Below are 18402 nucleotides of genomic sequence, written 5' to 3' on the forward strand. Positions count from 1 at the left end.
TGAGATGGAGTTGCCATTTACCTTACTTAAACTTAGGATGTAGCTAACGTTTTTCTTTCTTCCTTTAAGCTCAATGCTCTCTCTCTGCTGCTTCCCACTGGCCACATTCCCTTTACAGTCATACCTTGGAAGTCAAACGGAATTTGTTCTGGAAGTTCGTTCAGCTTCCAAAACATTCAGAAACCAAAGCATGGCTCCTGCAGCCCGTTGGAAGCTGTGCCGGATGTTCGGCTTCCGAAAATCATTCGCAAACTGGAACACTCACTTTTGATTTTTGATCGTTCGGGAGCCAAGGAGTTTGAGATCCAAGGTACGACTGTACTGTCTTAAGAGTAAGGCTACATCATGTTGCATCACCCCCAAGGCATTCTGGGAAGTTAATTTATATCTCACCTTTCCTCCCAAAGGAGCCCAGGGTGGCAAACAACAAGTTATAAAACAATTCCAAGGGGATTATGAACAGGAATCACACCAAAGCCTTTTTTAAAAAACAAACAAACAAACAAACAAACACAACAACCATTATTTATTGATACAAGATAAGCCATGATCTTTGAGTATTTCAGGATGGCTGACAAAGTCTGGCTCTGTACAGTCCATCTGCTTGCTTTAAGACAATATGAAATAAGTGTTCTGGGTTATTGCTGGCTTGAGACAGCTAAAGACCTACTAAGCAAAATGTACTACCATACTCTAACACAGTCATCTTCAACTTCTCCAAACCCAGTTTAAGCATCAACTTGCAGCAGAAGGGTCCTCTAGTCATCTCAGTCATGGAATTCCTGTATGTCCAAGTTTCTTTGTTTTCCTCTTTCACTCTCTTTCTTCTCGGTTTCCCCACCCAACTTCTCCCTCTTTCCTCTCTTAAAAGACAGCAAACCTTCCAATAAATAAGCCAGTTAAATGGTGGAGTTGCCACCTGTGTGATCAGCCATATTGGTCAGTTGACGTCCAAGTGCTCTAGAATCTGGCATAGTCAAGAAGTAGAGCTAACTGTGAGCCTATGAAGATATTCTTGGCTATTTATTAAATTTATATCTGAACCTTCCTCCCAAAGGAGACCAGAGAAGAAGAGAGGGGAGGCCTGGTTTTCCATGGGTGAGTCAGTAAGTGCAGAGAACAATTTAATAGCACATCACTAGTTTCCTCAGATGCCCTCCTTTACTTTCTCCCATACCAATGAACAGATGCCATTTACCACCACAGGAAAAAGTGAAGTGCCAAATTTAAGTACACATCTGAAATATGAATAAAATCTATCCTGTTTTTGACACTGGGTGGGCTGCTCCTCTATGACAGCCATCGGGGAGGGATGCACTCCCCCCCATATGTCCTTGAAATAAACAAGCCTTCTCTTCCCCTATCACCTACAAAGTTATATCCATTTTGCTAGTTTTAATAATCCTCATCCCACCATTATCCTGACCCTTTACTTTTTTATTTTATTTAGAAGAACATATAAACTGCTTAATCAAATGATTCCTAAGCAGGGTAGATAAAACAAAATAAAACAATTCTCAATAATATACAAATGTAATCAACAAAAACCAACAAGTATACATAACTGAGTTATATGCCCCAGAGAGACTTGGCCTAAGGTTGCAGCAGTAATGTAATACAGTGTATAATACACTGGAAAACCGAGTGGTTATCTTAGTGCAATAAGCAAACTGTAGACTAGGGATTTTGTACATCGCACGGTCTTATGCTAGCAACAGTGATGTTCTCCCCCTGGCACTTGAGGATGCCAGCCTCACATTCAGTCATGGTCTGCTGCGCGACCCTTCCTTCCACTTCAACGCAAATGCTTATTCCTGTGTCGCCGCATTGTCCAGCTTCTTTGCACGTGCACTGGTTGGTTGGATCTAAACAACCGCCACAAATGAGAAAAATTAAACAATAGTGAATGAGACAGTAATTCACTGAACGACCTGGATTAACAAGCAGCTACAGGAAGACCAAAAGAAGCCAACTTCGAAGGCGTTCCTTTTATCCTCCCCAGCACCAATGCAAGGTTTGGGGCTGGTTTGGGGAAGCTCAGCCGCTCAGGCAGATGATATACAGCCTCTGCGGGACTCTGAGTCCATCTCCCAGAGTCTCTTGGAGACAGCTGCTTCTGCAAGGAGGAGGGGGCCCTGATGTTTAAACACTGCACCTCTCCTTATCTCAGCTAGATGCCTCTCTCCCACTTTATTGATACAAGATAAGTCATGACCTTTGAGTATTTCAGGTTGGCTGACAAAGTCTGGCTCTGTACAGTCCATCTGCTTGCTTTAAGACAATATGAAATAAGTGTTGTGTTACTGATGGCTTGAGACAGCTAAAGACCTACCAAACAAAATGCACTGCCATACTCTAACACAGTCATCTTCAACTTCTTCAAAACTGCTCTAAGCTTCAACTTGCAGCAGAGGGGTCCTCTAGTCATCTCAATCATGGAACTCCAAATCTTTAACCATATACTTTCTCTGTTTTCCTCTTTCAGTCTCTTTCTTCTCTCAGCTTTTCTCTCAGTTTCCCCACCCAACCTCTCCCTCTTTCCTCTCTCAAAAGACAGCAAACCTTTCATAAATAAGCCAGTTAAATGGTGGAGTTGCCACCTGTATGATCAGCCATATTGGTCAGTTGACATCCAAGTGCTCTAGAATCTGGCATAGTCACACAGCCCACTCCTAAGTTCTGCACGGGGGGGGGGGCGTGGCGTTGGGCACCACAGGGGTCGGTAGGGTGGCATGGGAATTTCACATTTAGAAGTAGCGGGGTGGGGTGGGAAGCAAGTGCACTCACAAATTGAATTATCTGGTCAGGAATTTGGGTTCAGAAGGATGTTGGGGAAACCTCTTACCATGACATGTCTCCCACAGCTGGCATGAGCCACAAGTTCTTGTGGATGCAGCAGGAGTCCTGCAGGTTTCCTTGCTGACCAAAGCATACTGCCTGCCCATGCACTCCAATGCGTGTAGCTTGCAGATGGTTATCCATGTGCTTCTCTTGGTTCTTTGGTCTGTAGCACAGATGTCCAGGGAAGAGCTGGGAGGAAAAGCAAGAAATCACACTATTGACAGGGGGCTGAAATTTACAGCAGGAATCTGCAGCCTTCCAAGATGTTTTTTGACACCAACTCCCATCAGTTCCAACAAGAGTAGCAAATGGTGAGGGATTTTTTTAAATTTTTTTTGAATTTATACCTCGTAAACGGAACACATTCTAAAAACCAACAAAGCAAAAACATTTCAAAACAGTTAAAATATTCTGAAAAGAATTAAAAACCTACAAGTTAAAACACCCTAAAAGCAGTTGTGGTTAAAAACAATGATCCCAGGTTGGCAGGAACAGTATTCTTCAGTCACCAAATGCCTGAGTAAACACGGATGTTTTCAAATCCCTCCTGAAAGTTGATAAAAGGGGAAACAGACATACCTTGATAGGGAGGGCATTCCACAATTGGGGGACCACCACTGGAAAGGCCCTGTCTTAAGTCTGCACCAACCAGCATGATGGGAGTTGAAGCCCAACAAAAACTGAAAGGTGACAGGTTACCTATCCCTGCTTTACGGGGACAGCCTGCACAATTTGTGACCCACAAAGCCAAATGCTTCCCATCAACCAGAATTCTCTACAGTCCACATAGCAAAATAATGATGTGTGGACAGTTCAGTATAAACCCATCAATGACATGTTGCAGAATATACCCACACAAAAAATACACCCAGCAGTCTGGAGGGGCCCTTAGGAATAAACTTAAAAGAAGAATGTCAGGTTGGGCACACATTACTTGACAGAGATTCCCAATATCACAGGACGGATTCTCCAGCGCTTCAGTGGAAAAAGGGAATCAAATTATTTATTACTTATCTGACTAGCATCCCCCAAATAAAAACCATCCATTTTTATTTCACATGCTCACTTGCCTTTGTTAGAAAAAGGTCCCTGCAGGATCTAAGGTAACTCGCTGCCACACTTCCAAATCTCCAGAATATATGTTTTTGTCTCCTTTTCTCTCCCTGTTTTACACAACCAAAGCCCTCTTTCCCCTTTCTGTTCTTTTAGCCAAGCTATCTCTCTACTAATACCAAACGACAGCTCCATCAAGGCAGGTAAAAAGATGAAAAGGACTAAAGTGGGACAGGGCTGAGAAAACGGTATTTTATTGGTAGCAAAGCTCACTTTATTTCTCCAAAGCTTTCTAATCTGTCATGGGCTCATGCCCTTGGAGGGTTTAGCTTTCTAACAGAAATGAGATACCTATGGCAACTCACCCACATTCATATGGCATCTTACACACACATTTTGCCTCTTGGGCTTTCTCCCATGGCTGGCATTCAGGGGCAGCTGGCCCAGTATCTGTGGTGGGAACTGAGGAGAAAGAAGAAACAGAAGATCTAGAATGGAATGAGCAGACAGGCCAGAGATTATCTTGATAGCCCTGGCAGAGCCGACAATGTTCCTTCCTGCTTTGTTTTCTCTGGAGTTGGGTGGCGAGGCATTTCCTCTCCCGCAATCTCAGTGCCAGCAGCGGCAATTTTATTATCGAGTCTCCGCAGCCATACACGGTGACAAGGCTTCTCGAAGCGCTCTCCCCTCCTGACAATCCCCAGTCACAAAATGAGCCTGGCGCCTGGCTAATTTTGAAGGATTTGTAACTGGCTGGCTGACCGAACCCAAAGGGTGCTCATCAATGGTTCCTCTTCATCCTGGAGAAGAGTGACTAGTGGGGTGCCACAGGGTTCTGTCTTGGGCCCGGTCTTATTCAACATCTTTATCAACGACTTGGATGATGGACTCAAGGGCATTCTGATCAAATTTGCAGATGACACCAAACTGGGAGGGGTGGCTAACACCCCAGAGGACAGGATCACACTTCAAAACGACCTTGACAGATTAGAGAACTGGGCAAAAACAAACAAGATGAATTTTAACAGGGAGAAATGTAAAGTATTGCACTTGGGCAAAAAAAAATGAGAGGCACAAATACAAGATGGGGGACACCTGGCTTGAGAGCAGTACATGTGAAAAGGATCTAGGAGTCTTGGTTGACCACAAACTTGACATGAGCCAACAGTGTGACGCGGCAGCTAAAAAAGCCAATGCAATTCTGGGCTGCATCAATAGGAGTATAGCATCTAGATCAAGGGAAGTAATAGTGCCACTGTATTCTGCTCTGGTCAGACCTCACCTGGAGTACTGTGTCCAGTTCTGGGCACCACAATTCAAGAAGGACACTGACAAACTGGAACGTGTCCAGAGGAGGGCAACCAAAATGGTCAAAGGCCTGGAAACGATGCCTTATGAGGAACGGCTAAGGGAGCTGGGCATGTTTAGCCTGGAGAAGAGGAGGTTAAGGGGTGATATGATAGCCATGTTCAAATATATAAAAGGATGTCACATAGAGGAGGGAGAAAGGTTGTTTTCTGCTGCTCCAGAGAAGCGGACACGGAGCAATGGATCCAAACTACAAGAAAGAAGATTCCACCTAAACATTAGGAAGAACTTCCTGACAGTAAGAGCTGTTCGACAGTGGAATTTGCTGCCAAGGAGTGTGGTGGAGTCTCCTACTTTGGAGGTCTTTAAGCAGAGGCTTGACAACCATATGTCAGGAGTGCTCTGATGGTGTTTCCTGCTTGGCAGGGGGTTGGACTCGATGGCCCTTGTGGTCTCTTCCAACTCTATGATTCTATGATTCTATGAAGGATGCCCTTTTAACTCTGTTAGCATGTTCGGTAAGACCTCGACACCATCCAAGCATTAAGTGGGTTCGGCAGGAAGGGCCACATTTCAGTGGCAGGACATCTGCTTTGCATGCAGAAGGGCTCAGGTTCAATCTCCAAATTTGGGCTGGGCGTGTGATCCCTGCTTGAAACCCTGGAGAGCTGCTGGCAGTCAGTGTAGACAATGATATCTTTTATTTATTTCATAAAATTTATGCACCGCTTGATTGTAAAAAAAAAAGAATCACCTAAAAGCAGTTTAATAAAGAGTTAAAACAATAAAACGATCCCCGAAGAAACAAAAATTGATGCAAAACTTAAAACAACAATAGGGCTAAAAAGCAGACCAAAACGCACATCAACTTCCTACATCTCTTGATAGGCTTGTCAAAAGAATAGTATATTATTATTATTATTAATGATAATAATAAGAATAAGAATACCCCACCCATCTGGCTGGGTTTCCCCAGCCACTCTGGGCGGCTCCCAACTGAATATTAAAAACACAATACAGCATTAAACATTAAAAACATTAAAGAGGGGTGCCTTCAGATGTCTTCTAAAAGTCAGATAGTTGCTTATTTCCTTGACATGGGAGGGCGTTCCACAGGGTGGGAGCTACCACCAAGAAAGCCCTCTGCCTGGTTCCCTGTAACCTCACTTCTCGCAGTGAGGGAACCGCCAGAAAGCCCTCAGAGCTGGACCTCAGTGTCCAGGCAGAATGACGGGGGGTGGAGATGCTCCTTCAAGCTGTGTTGTCAGCAGGTGCCAAAAAGAGCACAGTGAAGGTGCCTGCCTGATTTCCATAGGCAGGGAGTTTCAAAGGGTAGATGCAACCACCCTGAAAGATTGAATTCTCGCAAATGTGGAAGGGGTGTTTTGTGGTACCTGTGTCAATTCCGCTGATCGATGCAGCCAAGGAGGCACATATGGGGCAAGGCGATCTCACAGGTAAACTGGCCCCCCGGTTGTTAAGGCCTTTATATATTGATAGTAACACCTTGAGCTTGGCCCAGCTGCAAATCAGCGCAATGAACAAGATGGAGTCTGACTCGCTATAAGGCAGCATTCTAGGTTCCTCTCAGTTGATGGGCTTTGCTGGAAGGAAAGCCGTTTGGGAATGGGGCCTCAGTTTCCCTCTCTTTCCCTGGGCTGGGAGCAAGTGTGGAAGAAGAACAGCCAGCCAGCTCAAAACAAACAATGGTCTGATTTGCTTTCTGCAAGAATCCAAAGAAATGGCACTGGCGGCCCTGCTAGAAACCTGATGGGAAAGGAAGATCGGCTGCGAATGCTAATGCTGTGCACCTTCTAGCCTATGCTCAGCCTGTAAACAAAACCATCTATCAGAAAGACGCCATAAGACTCCGGTGACCTTTGCTCCAAGAAGAGATGCATGCCGAGCCCCACCCCTGAGATTTCTTGGAGATTGGAGGCACACATAGCAATACAAAAGAACAACCACCAAAGGACCAGGAAAAGAAACTGCACAAATTTGATGCTTGACGACTGGCCTGTTTGTGGCCTTTTCTGTTACTGAACCTCCGGTCCTGAGTTATTTCTACTTGAAATGTAATCCCAATCCATCAAAACATAATTAAAATCCTTCCCCTTTGCAGCCTCTGGAGCGACTAGACCTGTCTTTTCCCTCTGGTTTTACAATGAGGGCAAAATCTATTGATTTTTTTCCTTCACAGTACCGTGACTCAAAAAGGCCAATTATGTTTACTTTAGAAGCTCTCACAAACACAGTTAATGCAGCCCATTCATTTTTAATATACCTGTTTTAAGGCAACTCATTTCTTTTGTGAACTTTTTTTGAAAAGGCATTCTCTTTCTTCATCACTGATGCTTCTCTCTGCCCACACGGTACTGAAAGGGTTAACAACTGACAACCTTGGGCTGAATTTAACCATCTAGCACAGGAGTAGCCAACGCGGTGCCCTCCAGTTGTTGCTGCACTACAACTCCCATCACCCCTGATCATTAGCTATGCTGGCAGGGGCTGATGGGAGTTGTAGTGCAACAGCATCTGGAGGGCATCACGTTGGCTAACCCTGATATAGCAGCGGCCATGGGGCAAATTCCAAAATGAGGAGGGGAGGGGAAGTGGGGAGGGGAAGTTTGGAGCCAAATTATAGGTATCTCCTCCTCCCAATATACTTTTGAATTGAATCCCAAACCTTCTGAACTGGATCCATAACTGGAAACAGAGGGAGCTGTCTCATACAGAGTCAGTCCATTGGCTTCAGTATCGTTGACACAGAACGGCAGAAGCTGGTTTCAAGCTGGAGTCCTTCCTGAGACCTTTTGCATCCAAAGCAGGGGCTTTAGCACTGAGTTAGAAGTTCAGAAGCTTCAGCTGGTACAGAATTCAGTGGCCAAGATGGTTGAAACATCCTGGCCCAACTGCACTGGCTGCCAATTAATTTCTCGGCCCAATTCAAAGAGCTGGTTTTGACCTATAAAACCTTAAACAGCTTAGGACCGCAAAAGAGGCAGTGTGGTGTAGTGGTTAAGAGCGGTAGTCTCGTAATCTGGTGAACTGGGTTTGCATTTCCGCTCCTCCACATGCAGCTGCTGGGTGACCTTGAGCCAGTCACATTTCTCTGAAGTCTCTCAGCCCCACTCACCTCACAGAGTGCTTGTTGTGGGGGAGGAAGGGAAAGGAGAATGTTAGCCGCTTTGAGACTCCTTCGGGTCTCAAAGCAGAATATCAAATCCAAACTCTTCTTCTACTTCAAGGACTGCTTATCCCCGTATGAATTGACCTGGACCCTGCGATCATCATCTGAGGCCCATCTTCTTGGTGAGAGTTCTAGAGGGTGGCAACATGATAACGGGCCTTTTCTGCAGTGGCACCCCATTTGTGGAATGTTCTCCCTAAGGAGGTTTGCCTGGTGCCTTTGTTACATATCTTTAGGTGAAAAATGTTTCTCCATAACCAGGCCTTGGGTTGACTGGACTTTTTATGGCCTTTTAAATGTGTTTGGGGGTTGTCACTGGTTTGTTTTTGTTCTCATTTTATTCTGTATTTTGTGTTTTCATTTTGTATTTTTATGTTGTGAACTCCCCTGGGATCTTCAGAGGAAGGGTGGTATAGAAATTTAATCAATCCATCATATACCTCCCCCATTCTGTGCTACATCATTCTCTGGAGTTCTCCCCATCCTCCTCCTCTCACACTGTGCAACTTACCAGTGAAAAGAAGCATGGATTGTTGGGGGCGGGGGCGTCCAAGGAATGCCATAGCTGGGACTGAGGACATGGGTGCTATGGTGCATTGTTGCTGCACAATTTAGTAATGCTGGGAAGCAGAGGAAATGTAGTTCCCCTGGACCCTTGGATGCTGCAGCAAGTGCCCACTATAGTGCTCTGAAACTCAACCTTCTCCCATTGAAAATGAGGGAAAGAGAGGAGTTAAGCCTACCAGCTGACTCCAAATTGGTGGCATTACTATTATTATTATCATCATCATCATCCCACCCAGGGCTTTTTTCAGGGGGAACTCAAAGGAACAGTACATTTCTGAGCACAACTCAAAGTGTTGATGCTGATCTTTAAAGCCCTAAACGGTCTTGGTTCAGTATACCTGAAGGAGCGTCTCCACCCCCATCATTCTGCCCGGACACTGAGGTCCAGCACCGAGGGCCTTCTGGTGGTTCCCTCACTGCAAGAAGCCAAGTTACAGGGAACCAGGCAGAGGGCCTTCTTGGTAGTGGCATCCGCCCTGTGGAACGCCCTCCCACCAGATGTCAAAGAGAAAAACAACTACCAACCTTTTAGAAGACATCTGAAGGCAGCCTTGTTTAGGGAAGCTTTGAATGTTTGATGGATCACTGTATTTTAATATTTTGTTGGAAGTCGCCCAGAGTGGCTGGGGGAGCCCAGCCAGATGGGTGGGGTATAAATATTATATTATTATTATTATTATTATTATTATTATTATTATTATTATTATTATTATTATTATTATTATTATTACTCAGTTCCAGCACCTCTCAGGTGAGCACCATTGCCATTCTAAGAGAACAAAAGAGGTGTTCACAGTGAGTTCTGGCACCTCTTTTTCTAGAAAAACAACACTGATCCCACACAGGCAAAAGTGACAAGACTTGCCTTCCTTCAAATGGGAGAAGACTCTCTGAAATCCAGTTAATGTCTCTGCCCCCAGTGAATAGCTTTTGCGGTGCAGGGTGTTGTTAAATGGCTAAAACTGATCTGGTCTTAACATGCTCAGTTAAGTTTGGATAGTGGAATGTTTCTCTGGAGGCCCACAGGCGCTGCTCTGAAGTTTCCAAAGAAAGATCAGGCTACAAGTGCACCAAAAAAAAAAAGGCCTAGAACTACATACCTCTCCTCCGGCACTGGGTGTTGTTGATGTTAGGAGACCACTTCAGGGTGGGCTCGCACAAAAGGACAGCTGCTCCTTCCAACTGCGTGTCTTCTGGGCACAACAGCTTTACCTTCTCTCCGATCTGATACAATGGTTTCACTGGGTCCGCACTCAGTCCTCCTTCCAACGCAGGCAAGACACAAGCCGTTTCTAGGGAATAAAGAGGAGAACCAAGTTGTGGGGGCTGGTTCATTAGGGTGAACATTAAGGCCCTGCCCCGAAGATAAACTGGGCAAGGGAGAGCTGTGTCAGGACTATATCCAGAGGGAGGGAAGAATGAAAACACATTTGTATCCCTAGCCCTTGAGGGCTGTGAGGTGCAAACAAATGCTCCCTCTCCGCAGTCACCTAGAAGAAGAAGAAGAAGAAGAAGAAGAGTTTGGATTTGATATCCCACTTTATCACTACCCGAAGGAGTCTCAAAGCGGCTAACACTCTCCTTTCCCTTCCTCCCGCACAGAGGTGAGTGGGGCTGAGAGACTTCAAAGAAGTGTGACTAGCCCAAGGTCACCCAGCAGCTGCATGTGGAGGAGCGGGGAATCGAACCCAGTTCAGCAGATTACAAATCTACTGCTCTTAACCACTACACCACACTATTGTTACTCCCTTTCCTCATCTCCTTCGGCAATGGTCATGAACAGCTGCATGACAGAAATTTAAGAACGGCGTCTTTTTCTGGCATAGAATGACCGCTCCCCAAATGGAGGGCGCCCTTTTCGTGCTCACGCACAGCACCCCGGTCCTATATGACTCCCGGTGGAGCGCTCCTGGACCACGACCCCAAGTCACAAACCCTGAGGTTCCCGCCAAACCTCCGTTCAAAGAGCCAATCGCGACTGGGGAGGCAGAGCCAGGTGAGCGGAACAATAAGGATTGGGTCCGCTCTTTAAACATAAAGGGGGGCGGAGCCTACATGGGAGCTCTTAGTCAGCTCCAGAGCTTCACCCAGCCTACCTGCCTTTCGTTTAGGCCTTTTATTGCAGGTTAACTTCTTCTTTAGGGATGCGGGTGGCACTGTGGGTTAAACCACAGAGCCTAGGACTTGCCGATCAGAAGGTCGGCGGTTCGAATACCCAGGACGGGGTGAGCTCCCGTTGCTCTGCCCCTGCTCCTGCCAACCTAGCAGTTCGAAAGCACGTCAAAGTGCAAGTAGATAAATAGGTGCCACTCTGGCAGGAAGGTAAACGGTGTTTCCGTGCGCTGCTCTGGTTCGCCAGAAGCGGCTTAGTCATGCTGACCACATGGCCTGGAAGCTGTACACCGGCTCCCTCGGCCAATAAAGCGAGATGAGCACCGCAACCCCAGAGTCAGCCACGACTGGACCTAATGGTCAGGGGTCCCTTTACGTTTAACTACTTCTTTACAGGTATGCAGGCACTGCTACAGTCTTTTTAATTTTTTTATATTAATCTTTTTAAAATATATATATATATTTATTAACAATTTCAACATGCACACTGTCAAAACATATCATATTCATTATTTTCCCCTTCCCCCCCTTGAAACCCTCCCTCCCCCCTCAAGACTTCCCTCAGCTCCTCTCTCTGATTTCTCAGCACATATTGTTCTCTGCATGTTATAAAATTATACATATCCTTACTCTATCTATCTATCTATCTATCATGTTATCAACCAATAAATTTGTGCATGTTTATTCAAAACCTGCCAAGGGGTCCAGTTCATTTTGCTGTCCCATTCTTCCTTAAAGTCACAGTTGTCCTTGTCCCGCAGTTTGTATGTCAATTTAGCCAGTTCTGCATAGCTCATCAAGGCACTGCTACAGTCTTACAATGGTTGCTGTTGAAGGCCCGGGAAGGAATTTCCTTGCATTGGCAGGTTTCGCCTTCCCCGTAGCAAAACGTCACAACTTTGGCGGTTATAGGCCTTGGGCGGAATCCTTTAGTTTATCTTACCTAAATGGGTAGGGGGTGTGAAGCCGTGACACACGTCCCGTCCCCCCCCCCCCCGCGACGATCCCAGGGTTCCCTGTTAAAGGGGTTGTGTTGAGGGAAGTCACTGGCCATAAGCTGAAAGGTTGTCAGTGCTCTCCCCTGTGTTGCAGTGAAATAGGGGGCAGGCTCTCTGCTTAAACATACGTCTTCCAGAGCCAGCCCAGTCCCCAGACAGATTGGCTAACCCTGATGTGCCCCAGATCCCCAACCGGGGACTGGGAGGGATAAACGACCAATGCCTAAGCCAAGGTCTTTCTACATCTGAATCTTTAATAAAGTTGTGGCCAATTTTAATCCCATAACACATTGTCACGAGTCGTTATTCCACCCGGGTGTCGCCTGGGGTCGGGGGGTGGGTCTCCGCCTGGGCACACAAATGTAAATGGTGAATTGTACTTTGCAGCCAGGCTTACAAATACATACTCTGGCAGCTCATCTGTCCAATGGTCCACCTCAAGCCTTCGCCACAGGTCACCACCGGGTCCCCGACAACAGCATATCCACTATTGCAGGTGTAAATGATGCTCTTCCCCACAGGATAGGATGAATCGGCATCCTAAAAAGTAGAAAAATTGAGGGTCACTGAGTGGAAGGATGCCTCTCTATTCTTACATGCTTGAATAATTCTTACATAATTATTCAAAATATACAGTGTTATAGAATTATATATTTGCATTTTTGAATGATCAGCATCGTGGCCCAGGACATGGATATTTCTGCCTAGGTAAACTTGTTTACTGCCTAAATAAACCAGTGAACCAGCAATGAAATCCATATATGAAATCCATATACAGTGGTACTTCGGGTTAAGAACTTAATTCGTTCTGGAGGTCCATTCTTAACCTGAAACTGTTCTTAACCTGAGGTACCACTTTAGCTACTGGGGCCTCCCGCTGCCGCTGCACCGCCGGAGCATGATTTCTGTTCTCATCCTGAAGCAAAGTTCTTAACCCGAGGTACTATTTCTGGGTTAGCGGAGTCTGTAACCTGAAGCGTCTGTAACCTGAAGTGTCTGTAGCCTGAGGTACCACTGTAGTACAATCAAAGTACAAACATATGGACTCAGAAGTTAAGTTCCACTGATTTCAATGGGGCCTACTCCTGGGCAAGTGGGAATTAGAATCATAGAATCATAGAGTTGGAAGAGACCACAAGGGCCATCGAGTCCAACCCCCTGCCAAGCAGGAAACACAATCAGAGCACTCCTGACATATGATTGTCAAGCCTCTGCTTAAAGACCTCCAAAGTAGGAGACTCCACCACACTCCTTGGCAGCAAATTCCACTGTCAAACAGCTCTTACTGTCAGGAAGTTCTTCCTAATGTTTAGGTGGAATCTTCTTTCTTGTAGTTTGAATCTATTGCTCCGTGTCCGCTTCCCTGGAGCAGCCAAAAACAACCTTTCTCCCTCCTCTATGTGACATCCTTTTATATATTTGAACATGGCTATCATATCACCCCTTAACGTCCTCTTCTCCAGGCTAAACATGCCCAGCTCCCTTAACCGTTCCTCATAAGGCATCGTTTCCAGGCCTTTGACCATTTTGGTTGCCCTCCTCTGGACACGTTCCAGTTTGTCAGTGTCCCTTCTTGAATTGTGGTGCCCAGAACTGGACAAAGTACTCCAGGTGAGGTCTGACCAGAGCAGAATACAGTGGCACTATTACTTCCCTTGATCTAGATGCTATACTCCTATTGATGCAGCCCAGAATTGCATTGGGAATTACAGGTTGCCTTCAGATCCTGTTTGGATTATTACAACTTCCATCAGCCCTGACTGTTGCCCATGCTGGCTGATGGAAATTGTAGTTCCACAACACCTGGAGCTTACCGCATGGGCTACCTTAGAGGTACGCAGAACTGCAACCTAAATTTTACTACTCTTATGTATGCAGAGAACCTGCATGAGGTGGGAATTCTATTGTGCTTCACTTACCTGCACATATCCATTTTCCAAGGGAGGAGGTGGTGGGCAGGATTCTGTGCCCAGCGTAGACACATCAAAGCAGTGTGGTTCTATTGAACTATAAAGCAAAACATTTTGATTATAATTTATTTTAGAGTTCAAGAGATTTGTCACCTTTCATTTCAAAACACTTTACTTCTCAGAGGGGTCTGTTTCTGCAAGGCCATTAAACTTCTATCAAATTTAAATTATCAGCATCTGGAGAGGGACACAAACACTCATAGAGAAAAAGCAGCTTATGGATGCTCACTAACTTTTGTCCCTTTCTTGTCCCAGCCTAAATGAAATGCTCCAAATCCTTGCATGGAAAAAAGTATTTTGAGCTAACTTTTTCCAGGTCACAAATAATTCTCTAATGAGATTTTAAAATCGCAATTTAAAAAAAGGGTTTATATCCTGATCATACAACTGGATTTTCCATCCAGAACTGTGCTTGCCCAATTTCTGCAATGTTGCCATTTCAGGTCCTCCCAAACCATTTGTTGAAGGCACTGAAAAGTTTAATCTTCAACACTTGTTAGACATTTGTGGTAGTTTCAAAACTCCAAGCCATTCACCCATTCACCTAGCACCAAAACTGGGTCTCCCTGCCTCCATGTTGTTTTATAATTATTCATACTACTTTATGAGCACAAAGTAAAAATGGTAGGATGTGTGGCAAAATCAACACAGAATGCCTGTAATACAACATAAGAAATAGAAGAAGCAATTGAAATACCAATAAAAGCCAATAGGCATATTCAGTGTGATGGATGTCCTGTCTTCTGTCTTCAACCACAAATTCACAGATGCACTGTAGATCACTTGAATGAACCTTGTGGATCACTGGTGGTCCAAAGATCACTGTTTGAGAACCACTTTACTCCACCATGTATATGGGCTGACCTCCAGATGTTGTAGGATGACAACTCCCATCAGCTTCATTTAGCATGACCAGTGGTCAGGCATAATGGGAACTGTAGCTCAGCAGCTTCTGGAGAGCAATACATTGACTCTCTCTTCAATGTCTAATTTGCAACAAGTCTCAGGTGACTCCAGGACTTGCCAAACCATATTTCCTCTTAGCAAGTATCATTTCCACCTACCGAAAATGTTGCAAATCCTCATCCTCACATGGGCGGTTTTCAGTTGCTTCTCCGATGCAGGACCTTCCACCACCACTGGGACTGGGATTATTACAGCTTCGACTTCTTGATTTCCTTCCTCCTGTACAAGGACTCCATGAGGACCAGCAGCTCCAGCTCCCATCAGTGACTCCTTCATAATGGCAGGAAAGGTCATGCATCATTTTTCATTGGATCAGACACAGGATACTATGCAACTCACCGTCACAAGATATTCACCTGCACCCTCCTTCCTCCAGAGGAAAGAGCTTGAAACCTGGACAATATTGGGAAATTTGACATATTTGATTCCCCTTAAGGAGTGAGGGCCAACTGCACCCTTGTCTATGCACCAGCCTTCAGTTTCAGCTGCTTCCCTTCTTAGAGGTGAAAATAGCTAAGCTGTTAACCATGGGTAGGCAAACTAAGGTCCAGGGGCCGAATCCGGCCCAATAGCCTTCTCAATCCAGCCCGCGGATGGTACGGGAATCAGCATGCCCCACTGCCCTCCCCCCCCCCCCGAAAGCCCACTTTTTAGCACTAAATCAGAACAAAAAGGCAACTGGCAGAAAACCCCATTGCTGTTTGCTCCAAGTCAGCACTAAATATCACAGGCTTCCTCAACCTCGACCCCCAGATGTTCTGAGACTACAATTCCCATCATCCCTGACCACTGGTACTGCTAGCTAGGGATCATGGGACTTGTAGACGAAAAACATCTGGAGGGCCGAGGTTGAGGAAGCCTGAAATATCAGGTTTCCCTTGGGGTGGGGAAGCAGTGGGAGAAATATAGAGTGGATAAGCCCTAAGTAACTTCAAATCACAGTAACATAATGTGTGCATTAGGGGAGGACCTGTAGTGTCCACACATTGCACTACCTGCTTTAAACACTTCCACTCTAAAACAGGAGAGAAATGACTTGCCTGGCTGGTCTTGCACAAGAGTTCCCAGTTCGCAAGCTGCTCCGAAAGTATACGGTTTGCAGAAGCATAGGCACTGAGTTTCCACAACAGCCGGCTCACCGCCATTTTGACACGGGCGGCATTTGCATGGATCGTTTTCGCTCAGGTACTCTTCGATGGCTCGTTTCAGGTGATGCCTTTTGATGGATGCACAAGGTACCTCCTTCACCAACTCATACAGTGGTGTGAGCTATATATATATATAATTAACATGTCCAACTGTTTATTTGTTTTCAAAGAACATTACTTTTTTCTTACATTCTACTTGGCTCCCCATTTTTTCTCCACGAGGGGGAAAATGCACTCAAAAATTATTCAAAGGGAGAGAAGATGAAATTAACGTGTGGGGTTTTTGTTGAATTTCCCTTACTTTTGAGTAAGGTGCACATGTTTCAATTAAAACCCAGGAAAAGACACCTGGAGGCAATTCCTCCCATGGTGGTTGTTTTTTTAATCAGTAAGCGTGGACAGCTGGGGAGGCTGCACAATGCTGGTCCGATCTTTACTGGAAAGCAGGACCGCCAACCCAATGCCTAGCCACCTTGCAATGACAAGGAGCACGCTCCAAACTCCTGAAATTTTAATGGAATTTTCAACTGCCCTGAAAATTAGGCAGGAAAAAAAATGAAACCTATTTTCTTTTTGCAGGGGAAGAAAACTTCTGTGAAATTGGAGGCCAAATTTTGGCACAGTATTAATGCTACTCTTGCCTCAAGAAACTAGGAGCAATGTTCAACACAGCCAACATTAATGCTTGTCAGTCCTGTGTGATTAAAATTCCTGTAAAAATCAGTGGGACCTAAATGACCTTTATTTGTTACGATCCTGATAATAGGGCTTCCAGGTGGCATTTCGCTCAAGAGGTGAGTAGGTTCAGACCTGCTTAAAGGTGACAAAGAATCTGAGCATCCTCAGACTATTCCTTGGACATCAGAGTGGAAAACTTCTATTGTTTATTTTTATTTCTTTATTTAACTTTGCCTTTTGCCATATTTCTAGAGCAACTTCCAAAAGGACAGCAGCAACATTAACAGATGAAAGACAACAATAATGACTAAACAGCCCAAAATAATCAGTAGTTAAAACTATTTTAATTGCTAGTGGAATTGCTTTAAGAATTAAAACTACATGTGGCGTGCAAGATGCAGTGTGTTTGCCTCAACCTGGTTTACATTCTTTTTTTCTTTGAATAATCTAAAGCAAGTCCATCTTTTGGCAGATGAAATAAAATCATTCCTTCCAGTAGCACCTTAGAGACCAACTAAGTTAGTTATTGGTATGAGCTTTCGTGTGCATGCACACTTCTTCAGATACACTTTTCGTGTGCATGCACACGAAATTACTGGAAGGATTTTTTTTTTATTTTGTTTCGACTACAGCAGACCAACATGGCTACCTACAGTGAGTAAGTATTGACCTGTGCATCTGTTGAGGTTTTTTCTTTTTTTGGGGGGGGGGGGTGTTTCATTCATTAGATGAAGTTAGCCAGTCACCCAGGATAATGTTTGCTGTGTGATGCCTATACCCAACCAAACTTGCTCATGGGGGCTACACAGCTGGCAAGCATTGTGCATATGAATCTTAATTATGTCAAATGCAATAACGCTGAATTGCTTTGCTTAAATCTGACATCTTGAAATTTCTGCTTACTCACTGGATCTGAGCAAACTAGATGCTCAGGCTGAGTATAGGGACCTTAATTAACTTGCAAACAAGGTACAATGCTCACAGGGATTTCTGCTTTTATTTGATTTATTTGACTTAGCAAGCTCAGCAGCAACTTCCTTTCACTTGAATAGCGTTTTTGGGGGAAACTGCAATGAAGGAGAAAAAGAAAGGAGATTTATTTGATTTTTTAAAAAAGTGGGCATGAGTAATTTACACTAAATGGAAGTCTTGTCTAGTTCTGGGTGGCAGTAACCATGTCAGGGACAAAATAAAAAAAATCCTTCCAGTAGCACCTTAAAGACCAGTGTATCTGAAGAAGTGTGCATGCACACGAAAGCTCATACCAAGAACTAACTTAGTTGGTCTTTAAGGTGCTACTGGAAGGAATTTTTTTATTTTGACTATGGCAGACCAACACGGCTACCTATCTGTAACATGTCAGGGACAGTGATGGTAGAGCTGCTTCAGTGATATTGAACTGAAGGCATAAGCCTCTCTCAGGATGCCTTCCAGTAGGAGTCCTCCTTTTGCACTTATAAGAAGCCAATAGACATTCTCAGATGGTCACGACTCAAGGATGCTCAACATCATGCCCACTGCCTTGCTCCTGATACCCAAGCATTGATTGCTCCTTTGTAAAAACAGAGCAT

General features: G+C 44.9%; 1 protein-coding gene across 1 annotated transcript in view; it reads right to left on the bottom strand.

The window, feature by feature from the left end:
* Positions 1 to 496: 496 nt before the first annotated feature.
* The window catches only part of C7 (complement C7), a 35924-nt gene continuing 18018 nt past the window's right edge, over positions 497 to 18402 (bottom strand). Inside the window, exons 11-18 of the mRNA XM_083465854.1 lie at positions 16046 to 16274; positions 15104 to 15275; positions 13989 to 14076; positions 12477 to 12609; positions 10060 to 10251; positions 4260 to 4356; positions 2846 to 3030; positions 497 to 1865 (exon numbers count right to left, since the gene is read on the bottom strand). Of these exons, the coding sequence (XP_083321980.1) occupies positions 1678 to 1865; positions 2846 to 3030; positions 4260 to 4356; positions 10060 to 10251; positions 12477 to 12609; positions 13989 to 14076; positions 15104 to 15275; positions 16046 to 16274 (1284 nt within the window). The 3' untranslated portion in view covers positions 497 to 1677. The remainder of the gene's footprint in view (positions 1866 to 2845; positions 3031 to 4259; positions 4357 to 10059; positions 10252 to 12476; positions 12610 to 13988; positions 14077 to 15103; positions 15276 to 16045; positions 16275 to 18402) is intronic.

This window comes from Podarcis liolepis, assembly GCF_965112155.1.
Source record: "Podarcis liolepis genome assembly, chromosome: 11".
Classification (NCBI taxonomy): domain Eukaryota; kingdom Metazoa; phylum Chordata; class Lepidosauria; order Squamata; family Lacertidae; genus Podarcis; species Podarcis liolepis.